The sequence below is a fragment of the Fistularia commersonii genome, chromosome 2 (assembly GCF_037954325.1).
Source record: "Fistularia commersonii isolate RoL2024-O1a breed Wild chromosome 2, RoL_Fcom_v1.0, whole genome shotgun sequence".
In the NCBI taxonomy this organism is placed as follows: domain Eukaryota; kingdom Metazoa; phylum Chordata; class Actinopteri; order Syngnathiformes; family Fistulariidae; genus Fistularia; species Fistularia commersonii.
Window position 1 is genome coordinate 21,494,817 of NC_141285.1, and position 20,024 is coordinate 21,514,840.

General features: G+C 44.0%; 1 protein-coding gene across 5 annotated transcripts in view; it reads left to right on the forward strand.

Annotated features, from left to right (window-relative positions):
- Window positions 1–18,890, forward strand: part of cep170aa (centrosomal protein 170Aa) — a 40,771-nt gene extending 21,881 nt beyond the window's left edge. For 3 of the 5 annotated variants that reach the window (XM_086172646.1, XM_086172671.1, XM_086172682.1), the window contains 15 exons: window positions 1,246–1,419; window positions 2,016–2,321; window positions 6,328–6,681; window positions 7,489–7,778; window positions 9,836–9,928; window positions 10,661–10,778; window positions 10,912–12,489; window positions 12,677–12,727; window positions 13,964–14,243; window positions 14,431–14,662; window positions 14,971–15,138; window positions 15,226–15,314; window positions 15,464–15,557; window positions 15,652–15,703; window positions 16,148–18,890. In XM_086172646.1, the coding sequence (XP_086028772.1) occupies window positions 1,246–1,419; window positions 2,016–2,321; window positions 6,328–6,681; window positions 7,489–7,778; window positions 9,836–9,928; window positions 10,661–10,778; window positions 10,912–12,489; window positions 12,677–12,727; window positions 13,964–14,243; window positions 14,431–14,662; window positions 14,971–15,138; window positions 15,226–15,314; window positions 15,464–15,557; window positions 15,652–15,703; window positions 16,148–16,467 (4,199 nt within the window). In that variant the 3' untranslated portion in view covers window positions 16,468–18,890. The remainder of the gene's footprint in view (window positions 1–1,245; window positions 1,420–2,015; window positions 2,322–6,327; window positions 6,682–7,488; window positions 7,779–9,835; window positions 9,929–10,660; window positions 10,779–10,911; window positions 12,490–12,676; window positions 12,728–13,963; window positions 14,244–14,430; window positions 14,663–14,970; window positions 15,139–15,225; window positions 15,315–15,463; window positions 15,558–15,651; window positions 15,704–16,147) is intronic. The other 2 variants (XM_086172653.1, XM_086172662.1) reach the window with 2 other exon arrangements.
- Window positions 18,891–20,024: the final 1,134 nt, after the last annotated feature.

Here is a 20,024-nt window from a genome sequence, read left to right on the forward strand (position 1 = left end):
TGAACCGACTTCATAATTTACTTTTACATTATTACTTATTTGTGATTCAGTCAGTCAAGCCAGTCCGTCATGAGTTCAAGGAAGGAATAAATAGTAATACAGTAATAACTGTGACTTTTTTTCATTCTGTTTTAGATACTGTTCGGATAACGGTGTGAACATCTATTGAGTTCATAGACAGAATGAGAAGAAAAGTAGACACTGTAATTGACTCTTCAGTCAGTCTGTCAGGCCTGATTGTTATATCCTTACTTTTTCTTCCTCATATCTCATGCTCTATTTTATATGGTTCATTGGAAGATCCACGTGTTTCACTCTCAGGCAAGCGAAACAGCTTCTGATCAGTCTTTTGTACACTTTGGTTGCAAGTAAATATGCACTTCGGACTCCAAAGGCATTGTTCTAATACTTCATAGCTGATAATAGTACTGTAGAAAATTAATTTTGATTTTATCTCTTGATGTCGAAGGCGGCATCATGTTCATGAAATGTGCTGCTCTTTACAAAAATTAAAATCGTCTAATGTATTATGTCAAACAATGTAACTTTTTTCTTGTTTCTTATCGCTGTTCACCATATGCTCCCGCAACTGTTCCCCAACATGAAGCAGATGGCCCCGCTAATTTCTGAAAGCATCATTTATCATATTCAGATCCCACAGAGGACCTGTTTGTTGATGTAAACAGATGAGAAATAAATGCTTCAAATTGTGATTCCTCACCCCCTCTGGGTTTAAAGATCTACTGCATTTGTTTTACTCTTGTCTGAATGGCTCCCATGACTTGTATATGTATAAATGTCCAACTATCAGTATCATTGACTCACATGGTGAAACCAAGAGGCACATTCTATTATTTGCCATTTGTAGTTTTCAGTGATGCAGTTCATCCCTAGAGACATTCAATTTGACAGATGTGATTCAGAAGAGCATCCATGGTTTGAATTGCACCATATGGGCCCGTCTTTGACCTTTGACATACAACTTTTAATGCCAAACCCCTCACTGCAACATTAACGCATTGCGTTGTCTGCTTTGTGCAGTAACTACCTTACTTTGTAACAAAGATGAATTGACATACAAAGCATGGAGAACGTGACACCTCCAATATCAAATATTCTTCAAAAAGTAGTTCTGTTGTTCTGATACATACACAGTAAGAGTTAAATTTTTTTATCGAATTGCCTTTTTTTAAAGATAGGACTTAAAGCCCCAAACTTTAAATAGATTTTTTTTTTAAATCACAGACAGCAAAGAAGCTCGTCGAGCAGAGAAAGCTAAAGAGGACGGCCTTCATGCGTCCACTGGCCACAACTCAAGCTACTTGGACATCCCGACCAAGGAAAATCACATGGCCAACAACGGCATCCATGAGATCCCTACAAAGGACACAGAGGGTACCGCCTCTCACACCGCCACAGGTGCACTCATTAATTCTTATTCCTTAAAATTAATGTAAGCAAAGTCAAAATGCAAGTCACTTCAGACTTTTCAAAACTAAATAAAATTTGTAAAGGGGAAAAAAAACACAAACTACAGTCAAAATATAATTGTAGCTATGATTTTTTTGAAGACAGATTTCCAGGGCTCTTGTTGCAACTATGAGCTTACATTATTATTATTATATTTTTTTTATTTGACTATTAGAACACCACAAAATCTAGAATTAAAGCATCACTTTGATTCTTTTTTCTTCTTAATTTGTTCCCCCGCAAAGGTAATGTTGGGCACAGCTAACTGACGAGTAGGTTTTGTGTAATTACAACATGTGAATAAAGCCTTGCTGGAATGTGTATTTGATGACTTAAAAAGGGTAAGACAAGCTTGCAAACTCCCTTTCATTATGTTAAGCTAACTAATAGGAGCAGGTGTTTAATGTGTCTAATGATAGGGAAGATGGCAGACAGCCGAGTTTCCAAAAAGACTGTTTTATCCCTTTAATTGTGATTCACTGTCACCCTTATACTGGCTGTCACTGGCCGAAACAATAACAAAACTGCAAATGTCTGCTCTACAGCTCAAGGTCATGCCTCCTTCACCATAGAATTTGACAACACTTCTCCAGGGAAAGTCACCATTAAAGACCATGTGTCAAAGTTCACACCCGACCATCACAGAAGTCGCTCCAAGAAGAGCGGAGCTGGCAGTGGAGGGGCTGGAGGGAGAGATTTGAGCACGCTGCAAGCTGCTATGATGGCGTCAGAGAGCAAGGTGGCTGATTGGCTGGCACAGAATGACCCCACGCTTGTCCGCAGCGAGTCAACAGAGGAAGACAACAAGAGCATCAAAAGTGATGTGCCAGTCCATCTCAAGAGGCTGAAAGGTACAAGACTTTGTGGCATGTAACATAATGATAGTTAATGGTGCAATTATTGTGTGGATTGTTGAGCGTTTTCAGTCTAGGTGATGTATGTAGCTTTAGAGGCGGGATTATTTCTACAGTATGTTTATGTGTAGAGAGGTTTGCTAGGTCTTCTAATGTCACGCTTTTCCGGTGATCTTTACACTCTTCACTCCTGCCAGGGGTTTTGTCACAAATGAGCCGAGCCACGCTAGGCTCAAATGCTGGCCCACTGAGCTAAGCTTAAGACCACCTGCTGGTCATGGGTTAATTAAATGGAAGCTAATTTATGATGTCGACATGTGGAGGAGGGTCTAGCAGACAGGAGCTGATGAAAATGGAAATCAGTTCGACGGGACTGGCAGGCAGGGAAGCTAATTCATTAGCTCGGAGATTGTAGTACATGCATGTCAATTGGCTGACAGAATGGCTTAACTAATGGGTGATTATGTCTGATGGACCCGGGGACTGCTAGACACTGGATAGACACTGGAGTGTTCTCATCTAGAGGCTCCAGCTTGATGCTAATTGTTTCATGAACTGGCCATTTCTGTTGCGGTAAAATTGCTAAATATTATTAAGAAAAAAACGGGATGAGGGGAGGTGGGAGGAGAGGAGGAAATAGAGACGACATAAGGGAGGCAGACAGAGGGCAAGAAGCCCAGTATTGATGTCAGCTGTGGACATGTAAGGAGGGAGGAGGGATTGGAAGACGGGGAAGGCTGATGGACATTTCTGAAATGCTGATGGCATCACTTGCAGCAATAACAGAAAAGGTGATTGGACAAAGAAACGGAGGATGAGGAGACAGACAACCTTGTTGCCTTGACTGCAGGGAGACTGGGAGGGAGGGGGGAAAAACGAGGGGACAGCAATTTTGGTGAGTAGTTGTTATGGTAACAGTGATGCAGATGATGGGAGGGAAAGATATTGGCTCTCTCTCGCACCTGAACATCAGCGTGTGTGTGTAGGGGGGTGGTACAGGGAATTATGTAAAGGCATTTCAGGGCAGATTGAGGTTGTGTTTGAAGCATGTTCTAATGCAGAATTGTGCAGCTGAAATTTGTTGAGTGCACACGCTGCATGTGTGTGTCTGAGAAGTGCTGAGCACTTCTATGCAGAAAAGCAGCGTAGCGTGTGTGAAGAAAGGCATGTGCGATGTGCTCTGGGTGTGTCAGAGTTACTAGGCAGAGAAAAAAGACGAGGTTAAGGAAGGGAACAGAGAAGAGGAGGCAACTGAGACCAGGCTTTTTATTAATAAGCCTCAAGGTGAGTCTTAGTCCTCTTATTTTCAAGAATCACTAAGAGGCTTTTATAAGACTTTTTATTAGTGGTACTGTCTAAACTGTCTTTTGCGTTCTGTTATTGTAGCGTCTGTGAATCTCTTCATACCACCATGGGATTCTTAGCGTTCTAAGATTACAGATGTAATGATCAGCAAAGTCATTGAGACAGCAGTGTATTTGTTATCTCAGTACCAAGTGAAGGTATTGAACGCTAACGTACCTAAGGATTTAACCAAAATTGTATTGCATTGTATAATGAGATGCATTGGGTTTTTCATTCTGCAAAATGGTGTGTATCTGAGGGTGGGATGGCAACTGAAGTAAGTGCCTGTTTACTGCTATAGAGTGTTTGTGTGTGTGTTTAGCACCTGTTTTAGAGTATTACCATAAAACACTTTTAGGAGTCCTGACTGTCAACACTGTATTTAATATGGTTTTTATTTACCATAAATGTCACAATAAAGAGAAGATATTTCTAAAAATTATAAATATATGAAAGGTACAAAAACACAATAATTTCACTGTAGTAAATTACGTAGCCAATCATTGTCATTTTTGTAATATGTTGTGTTCTTCTTATAACAGACTATTTAGTCTGAGACACCACTGACATACAAATACAGAAATAATTAGAAATGTTGCAAAAGTTTTATTCATACACCTATACTGTCTACATATGTATGTGTGCATGTCTTTCTTCTGTAAATGAGCCAATAACTTTTGAAATCTTTAAGGTTATGTGATTAACAGTTCTCATGAGAAGGATGGCAATGCTAAAGATAACATGATATGGCCCAGCCCCTGAGTCCATGTGAGGCAGATTCCAGCTCCTCTATGAGTCATTGCGGGGCAAGTGGGGCAGAGCACTGGACTCTCACAGGCACCTCTGTTCTCCTCTGGCCCCGCTAATGGGTTCTTTGTCTGGACGACACTACATGAAAGTCCGGTCTCTGTGTCTTATCAAGCTACTGTAACGCACGGCTGCTCTCCTTCCTCGCCCCCCTCTGTGCTGTCTTTTTCTTCCCCTTTTCATAAAATGTTGCTTTATTAAATCTGAAACACCGATCAAAGGGCAGAAAGAACAAGGAGGGTTGATGTGACAAACGAGCTCTCGACTCCAAATATGCCTCGGGCCACGGAGTCAATGTGTGTGGAAGAAGTGAACTTCGAAGATACACTACCAAACTGAGTGTCAAGCCGCTGTGAGAGTCCTATTCAATTCAATACAGTCTCTCATACTTCATTTGTTTTAAGCCAAAACTGAGATCCCTTGAGACATCTCCATAACCAACAATACAGGGATTAATTTGTCAGTTGATGCATCTTCATACTGACAGTAGACATTTTGCGGATAGCTTTGCAGGGTTTTATGATATAACAAGGGTTTGAGCAGTTTGAAAGTTTTTACTGTGTGGCAGAAATGTGGATTCGTTACCATTTTATGACAAGTACGTTTCCATGTGCATACAGTACACTCCTGTCATTGTCAATTCTGTACTAAAAATATGGTGTATTTTCTCTTTGTTGACCGGTGAAATGCCAGTTTTCATAGATACCCCAGGTTTAATTGTCTTTAACTTATGTAGAGTACTGTCAAAAAGTGCGAAGTGGAGTGACAGAGGACAGTTTCTGCAAATGAACCCCCCAGTAACGGAAGCACCATCCCCGTGTTTTCCTTTTTGTATTTGTCTTCTTTTTTGAAATTGCAAATTGGTTTATTTCTAATTACCAATTGCAATGGAAATACCTTAAATTCGACATGACATTGAGCTCACTCTCTAGAAACTGCCTGTGTTAATAGATCTTTCTCTGAGCTTAATGCGCTAAGGGCCAGATTATGAAGGGATGGCATATTACAAATTCATTAGAAAATCTTTCCAAGATTTATTTGGTTTGGGTAAAGCACAAGTGAGCACTTAACCAGGGTATGAATTGTTTTCAGATGTTCATCCACATCAGTCATGTGCAGTTTCCCAGCCTCCTCAGACTGAAGGAAACCTCGAGTATCTAGCTGGTGGCTCTTTAAGTGGATGGATAGTGACATATAATCCTGTTCTCTCCCGCTCACCCTCCTCCTTCCCTACACCCACTAACCTTCTCTTTTCTTTCTTGTCTACTTTCACCCCAACCCCCCCGCCCACAAACACACACGCACTTCCTCCTCCATCCCCGAAGCCCTTTCTCCTCCCCCCTCCGTCCACAAATCCAGACACTGCTCCCCAGCATGTTCTCCTCCTCCCCATCCCCCCCCAAAATCTGCCTCAGTGCCAGCAGTAGTGAAGTAGACAGGGTCAGTAGTATGGATGGCTGGATTAGCGTGCCACACTGTCTGCCAGTGTATAACATGGAAAGGACATGATTAGTTGCCCTAGGCTGTTCAAATTCAGAACTAGCAGTAAAATCTGGTTGGTAAGTCAGGCGTTCTAAATTTCTGATGTTTTGATGACTTTTGATTTGCGAGCCAACATTTGTTGCACATTGCAGTTGCCGCTGTGAATGTTCTTTCGAGAAGGCACATTTCTATTTGTGGTATATATGGAACCCAAGTGCAAATCTTCTCATTGATTGCTTCATTCAACACACATTGACATCACTAAGCACTGGTATATTTTCTCTTGCAGACACTCGACAGCTGTTGCTAATTGTTGAAAAAAAAGAATAGTATCATTTCAAGTTTGGTCTCTCATTTTGTCTCCTAATAGGCAGCAAACATGAAGATGGTACCCAGAGTGACTCAGAGAATGGTCTGGGTCTACGTTTCGCCAACCGCCGCCATGCCCTCGAGGAACGTCTGAAGGCAGCTCACAGCCACGTGGGGGGAGGAGCAGCGGCGGGGAACACGACAGTGAGCGGGACCCGAACAACTGGCACCCGCACAGCCTTCATGATTGAGTTCTACGACGAGGAGAACCCACGCAAGCGTCGGTCGTACTCTTTTTCCCAGACAGCGCCACTGCTTGGTGGAGGAGCTGGTGGGGAGAGCTTGTGTCCTCAGCCGCCCTCTCACCCCAAGGTGTTCAGCATCTCCACCTCTGCCACCACAGCCTCAGACTCGGGTAAATATAATCTAATAAATAGTATCTGTAAGATATGTAACACCGTGTTCAACATCACAAATTGGTTTCCTATGTACTTCGATCATTACATTACATTACATTACATTGCATTTGGCAGACGCTTTTATCCAAAGCGACTTACGATAGAGGACATAGGGACTGCAAATACACTTGCAAATACACGATGCACAGGAAATATACAGAACAGTAAGCTTGGGTTAATGAGTTTTTTTTTGTTTTGTTTTTTTTGGACAAAGACATACACAAACGTACACACCCACACACACTGCATAGCCTAACTTGCTGCCTAACCTGATCTGGGGCATCAGCGCAGTAAAAAGTCCTGAAAGAGAACAGTTTTTACCTGTTTTTTGAAGGTTGAGATAAGCTAGTCTTGTTGCTTCTGGAAGTTTGTTCCACCACTGAGGTAGTAGAACTGAGAACAGTTTTGCCTGAGATCGCTTAGAGCGAGCAAAAGGTACTGCTAGTAGGTTTGTATTAGAGGAACGCAGCTCTTTGCCGGGAGCATAAGGTCTTATCACTTCGTTCAGATATGCTGGACCTGTTCCCGAGGTGGTTTTGAATGCCAGGGTCAGGGCCTTGTGCTTGATCCTGGCAGCTACTGGTAGCCAGTGCAACTGGATGAACAGTTATACTGACATATCAGTCATTAAAATAACATTAATCCACAGAGGACTTAGAAATTTCAGTAAATTACCAGTAACTTTTTAATTTTCATATCACAGTCCACTCTGCATTTCTAAAAGCCTATTCTCAGAGTTCTCCCGATGTTCTCCCTCCCTCCAGGTAAAGTTCCTGCTCCGATACCTGCTACGGTGGCCGTGGGTGCCCCAACAGCTGCCCGTGTCCTTCTCAAGCAGAGGTCCGAAGACCCAAGCATCGGCAGGAGCTCGGCCAGCACCGGGCTGGCAACGGGGAGCCCCACCAGTCCCAGCGAGGACGCCTCCATTGTTGGCCCAGGAGCAGGGACCGCCACGGGGGGAGCAGAGGATGACCACAGTGATAAGGGGACCTACACCATTGAACTGGAGAACAGGAACCCAGAAGAAGAGGAGGCCAGGCGCATGATAGACAAGGTAGTAGTTGGAGGAAGTCAGTAGATCCTCAGGGAAGATGATTTCCACGCGTCTCCCCCAATCATCACAAGGCTGTTTGATGATAAAAGCGGGAATTTTAGAGCAAGATATAAGGCAATTGGAATCCTTATGTTATTGTGGCATGTTTAGCAGAAGATGATCATTTGGTTGCACAAGATAGTGCTCTTGTTTCCACGAGTTATCTCATGTGAAAATGAAAACTTACGGAAACAAGACAAAAAAAACAAGCCCAGATGGTTAGGAAATGACGACTTCATTATATCAGAGGGAATGTATGACAGTAACGGAGACGGGTTTCTTTTTGGGGGTCAATAAACTCAACACGTTGAGTTCATTTGTTCCGGAGATCTTGATATGAAAATGCTGACTACTGTTTTTTTATCTCCTCTGGAAAACTCCACCTCTCTGATTTTGCATCATATTTTATTAGATCCCAGAAGCCGGGATAACAAATGTATTCCCTTTCTTTACCGAGCTGTGACTCAAATAGAATAAAAACCTCACTTCAAGACAATAACTCCACGGTTATTCAAAAGTAAACAACTGACAAAGCACCTAAGTCACAGCAAGGTTGATTGTCCCGTTATATTTTGCTTAGTTGGCAGTTTTATTGTTAATGGTCCTCTGTGGCAGATTTGTGTTGTTGCCACTAAAACAAAGATATGACAGCTTGGTTGCCTTGTTTGACCACCACTCCATCATTCCTGCCCTTTTGGTAAAAACCTAATGCTTCTGTAAAGGCCCGGGGAGACTTGCTCCATCAAGCATTACCCTGTTTCATTAAAAGCTACTCCAGGGAGGCTAAAAATCCATTATCAGTTTCCCACTGCGTCAGTCGTCCTGTAGCCCAAGCCTCCTTCTTGGCCATAAAGAATGATCACAGATGGTGGCAGAAAATCTAACATTTCTGTTTACCTTCCAGCTACATCCGATTCACATGGGGTTTTAAGTGCAGCTTACAGTACCAGGGTAATAAAACATATCTGCTATTTTGTAGGAAGCTCAATTTGATTTTCATTTTCCATCTGATTTGGACTGCACCAATCCATTATAGCCGTTATCTCGAAAAGAGCCAGTCTACAAAATTGTTTTTTTTTTTTACAGACTAAATGAGATCATCCCAGGGCGAATTGCCATTTTCTTTATTGTGTTCCCGAGGTTTCTTCTAAATTGTCTGTTTAGGAGTTATACCGCAGAGCACTCTGCTTTGTTTTACTCTTTTCTCCACTGCCGAGGCAACAAGAGTCAAGGGTCATTCACAGAGTGCCTACACAGCAAGATTATCAATTTGGAAAGGGGTCGTCTGTTAATAAGACTTGACATTGTGTGAATTACTTCCTTGAATTGTAAAGACTTTTTTGTCTCAATGGCATTAAATAGAAATTCTGAAGTAATGAATTATTAGTTCCATAAAAGAGGGTTGTTCTTTTTGTAAAAGCGTATTATGCAGATATAATTCAACTTTTCTATTGACTGCAGCACATGTCCCGTTTGAAAACATTGCGTACAAGTGTTATTTCAGCGGGGGTGGTGATATAATTCAGGAGGTGTATACGAGCCAGTGTTGGTCTGAACGCATTACAGTCAAAATGGGAAGTGTTGTTATGCTAATTCCTGTAATTAGCTGACACACTAATTGGTACCCAGCTCACAATCCGCTGCTATTCTCTCCTCTCTCTTCCTTTTATAAATTTGATGTTGTGTGCGTGTGTGTGATTACTTTTGGTTGCCATGGTAGTCAACTATCAAGTGTCTATTGCTGCTTTAATTCAACAGCATATTCTAATTCACTTTTGTTCATCGAGAGGCCTGTAGAACAATATTAGCATTGTGTTGATATATGATGGGATTATCTTGCATTCGTTGCTCAAGTACACTAGTGATTTCAATGCTACACAATGAATGCTAACAAGCTTTTAATATATTTCTAGAATCCATGCAAAGCAAAGCTTAATTGTGCGGTAGAGTACATCATGTAATAAGACTTATACAACATAGTGATTGTTTGCTCAGTCCTATTATTCCAAATGTTTTAGGTGTTCGGAGTGCAGCAGAACCAAGACTCCTCTCTTCTGTCAGGCCTCCAAGGAGAGGGAAGGGCAAAGGAAATTGAACAGACAGGGAAAGAGGTAAAAACTGTGTTTGAAGTTTCTCTCGTTTAATCTCGTCTGCCTGCTTTTTTTTTTCTCATTTTCCCTTTTTTTACTATCTGTCCGTCCGCCTATCTCTACCCCCCTTTATTTGTTCCACAGTGTATACTGCTGTAATGGATATGTCATCCAAGTGGACAGATAAGATTAGGAAAATTCCACCATCAAAAGCATTACTGACTCTGTTACTGCTTTCATACTAGTGTTCAAACAGCCTAGTTGGATTCAGTAATATGAGTCACTCTCTTGGCCTGACAGCCCTACTTTCCTTGATTTTCATGGGAGTAGGCTAGTCGTCCTCGAGACTGACCTAGATCATTCAAAGATAAGCAAAGACATGTAGCCCTCCAGGCAATCACATTGGAGGAAAGAGCGCCGTGTGTAAGCATTGCCAACCAAAAGTCTTTGTATCTTAGACTGATGTTTTTACAGGTATAATTATGAGCAATTGCTCATTTTTTTCATTTAAAAAAAATATAAATTACTACACAGTGTGTTTCATTAAAACTGCTGTCAGTTACAAGAAGACACCTACTGACTCCCAAGTGGTGTACACTGTGTCTTTGGACTCCACTGTACAAGATTTCTAATTTCAGTAGTGGATCTGCTCAGCATCATTTGTGCTTCTGCCTATCAGTCCTGACTTAAAATCTATTTATTTCCTGCTTTCACCCTTATTTGTCTTTTGCCCCTGTTTTTTGTTCCCCTCAGGGTCTTCCCAGCGACTCGAGCTGGGTCTCGCAGTGGGCAAGTCTCACTGCCAATCATACCCGTACAGACCCAGAAGGCTCAGGAGCAGAGACCGCTACCTTTCTGCACAAAGAGAGAGGTACAGAGTCACCTCAGTCGACCCTGCAATTTGCATGGGCCCTAAAGGGAATCACAAGTTCAATACACAGCTCGATGTTCTCCCTGAAAATCCTTCATCTGAGCTTTCTTCTCCAAACTGTCTCTTTCCTTAGGAGCCGATGCTTTGGAATCCAGTGTGTCCCTCAGCAGAGGTGAATCCTCCTCAAGTCTGAGTGATCGCAAGCGCAGGACCCTCCCTCAGCTCCCAGCGGATGAGTCGCGCAGCAAGCCCAATGCCAAAGCTCTGGGACTGAGGTCCGAGATCGGGGAGAAACAGGACACTGAGCCCCAGGAAAAGGAGAACAAGGGTGACGGCGAGTCCCCGACTCCCGCAGAGGAGGGTGAAATGACCAGTAAACGGAAACACAGCTCCACCTCCTCTCCATCCAAAGCTCCGCTCCGGACCTCTGGCAGTGGTGAGAGGAGAAAGAGGTCAGAGGAGAGGAAAGGAGGAGGAGGAGGTGAAGGAGTAGAAAAGTCTGGGAAGCCTCTCGTGCGGCAGGGCAGCTTCACCATTGAGAAGCCCAGCGCAAATGTCCCCTCCGAGCTCATCCCTCGCATTAACAGAGGCAGCAATGGCCGCGAACGCAGTGACTCCGCAGGAAGCATGGACACTGCTACGCTCTTGAAGGACACTGAAGCAGTCATGGCATTCCTGGAGGCTAAACTAAGAGATGAAAACAAACTTGACCAGAAAGGTAGTAAAACTGGCATCCCCAATCAGAGTTGTGGGTATAACTTTCCCCCACGGACCGACTCCATCTCCCCCGAGTCAGACGTAGACACAGCCAGCACCGCGAGCCATGTGGCTACAGAGCTGGAGGGGAAAGCAGCAGGGGGTGGCGCGCAGAAACGACGGTCCCTCAGTAGCATGCACCGGGAGAAGAGCAACATGAGCGTGACCTCAAAGACCAGTGTCAATAACGCCAGTGCACGTGAACGCTTGGAGAGGAAGGCGAAAACCAGAACTGCCGAAGCAACAAGCCGGGCCGAGGCGCGTCGTTCTGTTCAGCCTTCTTCTTCCAGAGCACGCCAAGCGTCTTTGGATCTCACAGACGATGACCAGACTTCTTCCTTACCCATATCTGATATCCTCTCATCAGACCAGGAGACCTACTCGGGACCCGGGACGGGTTTTGGTTATCCACATGGACGTGATGACGGCCTCCATGGCAAACATGATGGCAGGTCCACCAAGACCTCCACCAGCGGTTCCTCCAAAACCAGCCGCACTCTCCAAGCAGCCACGACCTCTTCACTGAATAAGCAGGCTGGTCTCCCTCAGCCCAGGCCCACGAGAGCCTCGCTACTCCGCCGCGCCAGGCTGGGAGATACTTCCGATACGGACCTGGCTGACGCAGACAGAGTATCCGTGGCCTCTGAAGTGTCAACCACCAGCTCCACCTCCAAACCACCCTCCGGTCGGAAAGGGATGTCACGTTTGGACCTTCTGGCACAGCCTCGGAGGAATCGCCTGGGCTCCATCTCAGCCCGTAGTGACTCCGAGTGCACAGTGGCTCGCAGCTCCACCTCGTCCCCCCGCCTCTCAGCGGAGACCGCGCTCCGGCTGGGCCTGCGATCGTCAACGCCCACGGAAAACCGCCTGACTCCCAGGATGAGGGCCAACAGCGTGTCCAAATTGAACGAAACCAAAACTAAGACCGCTACGTCTGGATACTGCTCACCCACAGGTGAGGTTATCTACCCGCTTCCTGATTCTTTCACTTTGCTCACGGGAGTTGAATCAAAGAAAATTTCAAAAGAACCCTTCTATTCGTGTCCAAAAAAGCCCCCGCTTCTCATGTCATTACGTGACATCCATGCATCACTTGTCTGACCATGTGTCGTGAATAAAACCTGCTGGTTTCCGTTGTCCAGAGAGCTCTCAGCCCGAACCTGAGGGCCACCATGCAGACCAAGAGCAGATGGGTACTGTACCAGAACTGTAGAGCCTTCTTAGGGCTGTGTGTGTGTGTGTGTATGTGTGTGTGTATGTGTATGTGTGTGTGTGTGTGTGTGTGTGCGTGTGCGTGTGTCTCAGATCTGGGTCACTTATCGCAACAGAATCTGCTGCCAAGCTAAGAAAAAAAAATGGGTTGATAGCTCATCTAAAAATGGGATATTCACCCAATACCCATATTCTGTTAAAAGAAAAGCTGTGGTGTTTCGTCCAACAAATGTGTTTTATTTTGCTGATACTGCAATTAAATTATCTTGTGATATCAAAACACAAATACCCTTCAGTCGGTAAAGGTTGATGACCCAGGTCTGTCTTTGTGTTCCTGTGATAACGTGTCCCCTCTCTCGCATTAACCGGGTAACACTGTGATGAAGTCCAAACGCTCTTGTCAGACTTTTACTTTCGGCAACTGTTTACCCAAATCAGGGTTGGAACAGCCCAACTTTGGAGCCAGTAGTTTTTGAGCAGCGCTCCGCCTTGTGGAGACGAGTATTCAAGACACCTAGTAGATCCCAAAGGCCGAAGAGGGCCGATTTAGAGCATGTACCTCATCATGGTGCAGCAACTCTAATGTAGTTGGTGTGTGAAGCAGCTTAACAAGGTTTTATGTGTCTGCTGCTGCTGCTGCTGCTGCTGCTGGATGCTTTCTGGATGCTCTGACATTAACCAAAGCTTCTTTTTATAGCTGTCTTTTATACTCGCAGTAGCCTTAGTGTTTTGTCTCGATCATTATTATTTTTTATCCATAACCCCCATTATTGATGAAGAATCTGTAGCGTGTGTATCACTGTGATTTATGTGAACTACAACATTTGGCTTACGGCATCCGTCTTCCCTCTGTTATGAGTAGCTTCCAAACATAAAGTTATTAATTCCTGCGTCGACAGGCTTTTTTTTTTTTCCAGTATTGAAGCAAAATTGACTGTAAACAGCCCCAATAACAAAGCAACTCAGACACAAACTCATTCACTAACTTCATAAATAACTAATATGATGGAGTACAGTAAGACCGGGTGATAAGGGAAAACTATAATTTCATATTTCATTTTTTTATTTCCTGAGCAATTTCTTTTCCAAATCAGCAAATTGAACATCTCAGATTTTCACATTTGAAAACGCGTAATGCATCAGCCCAGATGTCAGTGAATAATAAAGCACAATAATGACGACTAAAATATCACGTGTGTCCCCGGTCACCCTCACAGTGTCCAGCAGCAGCAGGTGGCGGCGTCTGCCACCAGAGTACGGCTCCACCTCGGAGGAAGAGTTTGGCTCCAGCCGCAATTCTCCAAAGCACGGAGGTCGCTCCCACGTCCGGCCTCACCACCTCGTCCCGCACCGCAGCTCCAGACTCAGCACTCCGGCCGGCTCCGGCACCGGCTCCGGCGCGGTGAGCGCCCCGGGTGGAGTGGGAATCAAACATCGCATGAAGGAACAGGAGGAGTACATCAGGGACTGGACGGCACACAGCGAGGAGATAGCCAGGTATTGATTTTTGCCGATCCTCGCATGATCCCTTTGTCCAGTGATTTGATAAGAAAATGCTTCCAAAAAAACTTAGTAATGATTGATATACTTGTTATGTTTGTTCATGATCCCAAAGTCTTGATATGTTTGTGAATGTAGGCTGCATGTGGACATGTTCTAAAGAACCCTTTCTGATGGTTAACAGGTTATTCCCCTGTGTGCGTAGGATCAGCCAGGACTTGGCTAAGGATCTGGCCATCTTGGCTCGCGAAATCCACGACGTGGCCGGTGAGATTGACTCGGTCAGCTCATCCGGCACGGCCCCCAGCACCACCGTCAGCACGGCCGCCACAACGCCGGGATCGGCCATCGACACCCGCGAAGAGGTAGGCCCTGCACGCCCCACGCAGCCGGACATAGAGGAGAGCATGAGAAAGGTGCCCGTTTTTCTTCTTCCGTCGCCTCCTTCATGAGTTTTGTTTCCATTTGCGCCCTTGCCATCTCTTCCACGTCGCTTCAGTGGTTAACGTCGCCTGCTGCTGCTCCGGTCATTTCCCATCTTTTAAGATTACACTGTCACTTAACTGGTTGTGTTTGCTTAAACTAAAACCTCCATGGCTTTAAGTTGCATTGCACTTCTGTCATTGCTCACAGATCACTTCATTTCACTCAAACCTTTTTTACTCAACCGACAACTATAAAACAATATTTTAATTACTTCTGCATCAAACTCTATTTTGCCCAGCTGGTGGATCGGGTGTTTGACGAGAGCCTCAACTTCAGGAAGATCCCTCCCGTGATTTCGACCACGAAGGCGCCAGAGATCAACGGGAAGCCAGTGGAGCTCCGGCCCCGAGCCCCCGATAGCCTGGAGCCCAGAGCTCTGAGGAGACGCACCTGGAACCGCGAGGATGTGAGAGGCAACACAAAGGATAGGACACGGAAACCGTTAAACCGACGCGGAGACGATCGTTACATTTCGTGTGTTTTGTCTCATCAGGCGGTGCTGGACAGCCTACTGCTCAATTCAGTCTCTCAGCTGTCCTCCAAGATCCGACACTCCGTCGACAAAACAGCAGGAAAAATTAGGTAATGATGTTTTCCTAATTTTCTACAGGTGTCTGGCCGTGATATCTTTATTATTGTTATTAGTAGTAGAAGTATTGCTATTATTGTTATCATTAATCGCAGAATGTGCACGCTGAATGACTGAGCTTGTGAGCTTTCTTCTCCTTCAGGATACTGTTCAAGGACAAGGATCGGAACTGGGAGGAAATTGAGAGCAAACTGAAAGCGGAGAGTGATATACCACTGCTGAAAACCTCCAACAAGGTACAGGGACTCTTCTATCAATCTAATGGATGTCCAGAGGGGCAGAGGCGATGATATTTAAAGCCGGTTCTTTTATTTTCTGCAATTTCTGCAGGAGATATCCTCGATACTACTGGAGCTGAAAAGAGTGGAGAAGCAACTCCAAGGTAAAGTAGGATGATTATGGTCATCCACCATCACTGTGTTCTTTTTTTTTTTCTTCATTTACGTGGTATTGTGTGATAAGGGTGGGCAATATATTATACAAAATCACCTCATTCTGATGTGCTGATTGGAAAGGGTGATAGTCTTTTTTTCGAGTCACATATTGTATTTTGTACAGAATTTGTAGAACCAAAAAAATCCCTGAGAGTATTTAATTCCCAAAAATAACCTGTCAGTGCAGGAAAACTTCATTTCTATTATTTAGTGTGTTGGATAGACATTTTCCACCCGTGAACAGGTGATGAATCCCCAAACATTAGAAAATAGTGATTGGAGGTGATAAAAATCCTTTTCTTGTCATCACCCAACTCAGGGTACATCTTTTGTATGAGTCTCCACCCAATGTTGGCGGTAACATAGGTGCTCTCATTCTGTCTTTGGCCCAGTGATCAATGTGATGGTGGACCCGGACGGGACCCTGGATGCCTTGGCCAGTCTGGGCCTGACCAGCCCCACCACCCCGACCAAGCCTCTAGCCGGCAAGGCCAGCCCCCCCTCGGCCACCAGCCCGGGGGCACAGAAACCAGCCAAAGAACTGCTGCCAGAGATTCTCCCCGGGCCCGGAGGATCCGCGGCGTCCGGTAGGGTTCCGGCCTCCTCTGCCAGCACGGAGGGCGCCGGCGTAGCTCTTGGCCTGGCGGGGGCCGGGGTGCTACCGTTCAACCGCATGCGTCCCAGCGGGGAGGAGGCCATCGCACAGAAGTGAAGGGTTTCCCGGAAATCAAGGTTTACGCGATGTCACGTGATTCGAAGTTTTGGCTGCCGATGGATGAAGGTCAGTGTTCAAGCAACGAGGCTGGTGTACAGACTATTTTTGTTTTTCTGGCAGAGCGTTTGCCACTCCGCTGACAATACTACATGCATTATGGTTAAAAAAAAAAAAAAAAAAACATTTTAGCAACACTTTAATATACCCGGGCAGAAACCAAGTGCTTCAGCTGCCTTTTAAATCCAAACTGACACGTCAAGGACAAACCCTGAAACGGAAATCGACCCTTGAATGATTTAGCTGGATTAACATTAGTATTTCAACTTGACTGGCCGATCCGGCCCCCCGTTGGACCGAAGGCTACCTGGCTGCTTTCACCCCGGACACCGCTCTGTCTCACAGTCTCCTCCACGTGTCTGGACCCCTCCTGCACTAAGGACATGCCTTAAAACACACAAACTGGACAGAAGCAGCGGAAACCCCTTTGCCCTCAGATGATATACAAGAAAGCTTTTTACGACGTATCCAGAACAGAGCGCATTGTAAAAATACCGCAAATGATTTTCTAGTCACGTCACGCCGAAACACAACACACTGCAATAACTTGTACTCGGTACAAAGAATACTTCAGCAGCCTTAAGTACGCAACCTGACAAACCACACGCTCACAAACAGACACACTTTGTATCTGAAACTGTCGGAAAATCCAGCGGGAAGAGTTGCAGTTTATATTATTCCTAACTCGAAGTGTCCGTCCACTCAACCGTCTCTTCAAATAGGTTTGTTGTTGCCTCTCCATCGCTTCTCACCAGTCTTTTCACCTTCCCTTTCCTGCCAGTCGGGTCTTTGTCGCTCCGGTATTTTGTGTAGTAACAGAGCCGAGAGCTGTCTTCCCGCAAACCAGCATCTTTAGTTGATCTGATTATTTCTGGAGGGTATTAAAGAAAAAAAAAGCCTTTGGGGAGAAGAAATGACTTACCAAAGTGAGAGAGGCCTGTAACCAGAAGTAATCCGTTCATCTAACCGATGGGACTCGCCTTCCTCTGCCGTCACCTCTTTTCTACGAACAGCAAGAATCACAATCTGAAAAAGTGTGTTTAGTTTTTATCATCGCTGCCTTATTTTGGTTCGGGCTGTGGGAGTCGGTGCTCTTGGCCTTTTTCACTACAGTTCATCCACTCAAGTGTCCTCTGAGTTCTAATTGGATTTGTTTTTTTTGTTTTTTTTTTGTTTGTTTTTTTTTACCTGTACAGTCACTGGTCACGTGACTTCTATTTTAACATGGAAAAAAAATATCAGAGGGGAGAAAAAAATGTAAATATTTTATACTATTTGGATACTAGTATATACTGTAGACCTTTTACTTTTCAATGTTTGCCTGGCCTCGCGTTAAATTCAATTCTCTTTATTTGTCACTCAGAAATTGGAGCTTACTAACTCACACACACACAAACACACATACACACAAGCGTGAAGAAGCTGTTTTCACAAATGTCTTTAAAAAAACTAAACAACAAATAAAGACAACTCACTTTAAAAAATATACATCAGGGAGTAGAGGATGTGGAACCCACTCACGCCAACCAATTTGATGATTTCAGCTGGTCGCAGCTTCACCTAAGTGTACATAGGTGCTTGTTTAATCGCGTCAACGAGGAAAGTTCCGGCATAAAGATACTCAATACAGTTAATATGATTAACCCCCCGTCTCTTCGACTGCTGCTTATCTAAGTATGGAAACTAACCACTTTCTGGATCTCTGAAGCTTATCGTCCGTGTTCTAGAGCAAGATGACTCAAAGGCAGTGTATTAGTACTTAGACACTCACAGTAGTGAGTTTAGGTACCAAAGTACTTGTTAATTTCCCTATTCGCTATAATGTACTGTAAAACATTTTGCAATGCCTGAAATCGCCCATTTCAACTCTAGAAGGGCATTGATTCAAAAGAAGAAAAGAAGTAGTTGTCGAAAAAAAAAATCATCTTTTGCACATTGGATTGTTTTTATGTTTTTTTTTGTTTTAATATTCATACAGAAGTAGAGAGGAAGCAACACAAGGCTGCATCGGATGTGACAGGATGCCCAGTTATCAAAAGTTACTCTTCCTTGCCTTTCTGAAACCGTTCTTTCTGTACAGATTAATCCTCTGTTGCTACGTCTGTTTTAGTTTCTGTTCCCCTCCATCAAAAGAAAAAAAAAAAAAAAATTAGGGGTCTGTGAATGCTAGGTACATGTTTATTTTTCAAATTCCACGTGGCATCTGACCAGTGTTCTTTGTCCTTTTTTTTTTTGTAAAGAAAAACACCATTTTATTTATTTTTTTTTTTGTTTTAATATTTTGTGGATGTTTTATGTATTTTATATTTGTTCAGCTGTCTGCATCGTTTCTTACTGTTAATAAAAACAGAGCCATTCACGTGCTCCTGTGTTTTATTAAGTGGACAGATTGATTGCAGATGGTAACTTCCACGGGTTTCTAGCAGTAAAACACCAGATGGTAAAACTAACAGTGCACCGTGCAGCCACTCACAGCGGGAGCGCTCGTATCAAAGTGAATGAAGAGAAAACAATACATTTTTAGGTTTCAATTACTCTCATCCCAACAAAGTAAAAGCCGATCCCATCTGAGATGTAAATTATGTCCTTGAGGTCCCGAGGCTCTTAAAACAACTTTTGAGTTCTTGAGAATTTAAATGGTTTTGCAGGCTGCGCACGCAATGCTAATACAAAAAAGATAAATAATGAATCATCAAAATGCCTGTGAGCAAATTCAGACTGCAGTAAAAAGTCCCATAAAGTTCAGAAAAATCTGCCTGTACTGATCCGAGGTTAAAAAGCCAGGTGTTATCGCTGACTTCGGGTCGATGTCAAGAATAACAACCATTAAAAACTTGAAAGTATCTGAAAATACTGATGACAGGAGGAACAAATGGGATTGAATGCGTCTTTACTCATTCTAACCCTACTCCCATCCTTTCTCACTTGTACAGCACTTTGATGGAAAGTGCTCCATAAATGTTTTTATAATATCATTATTTACTACCTGCAGGCTGTTAACTGGCACAGAGGAAGGGGAGGTGCACGGCACGGATAAAAATAACACTTCTGCAAATGGGGTATCTGGCAAGTGTCTAAGAAGTGAATGGTTTTCTGCTGAGGTAACAATTTGCACACTTTTCAGAGTGAGAGACCCATACTGTGTCTTTGCCCGTGGCATAACATGCTGCAAGTCACACTGCTGTGTGCACAATGACAGTTAAGACTCCCAGATATATTGCTGTATCACTGTATCTGAAGACTGTAATCCATTCTCACACACTCATACACGTGCACATACTGCCACCTAGTGTTGAGTCTGCAGAACACATTTGAGCTCAAAGCCAGATGAAAATAAAAGATGGGAATTAATAAAATGGCAACCTCAAATGGTCGGAGATTTAGAGAATGTGTCTCGGACGAGATGCAGCACATCAAGCCTGTTTCTCTCTTTAACTTTAAATACCCGCAATGGAGTTTGAAAATGAAATGTCAAGCCAGCCATTATCATTTATGAT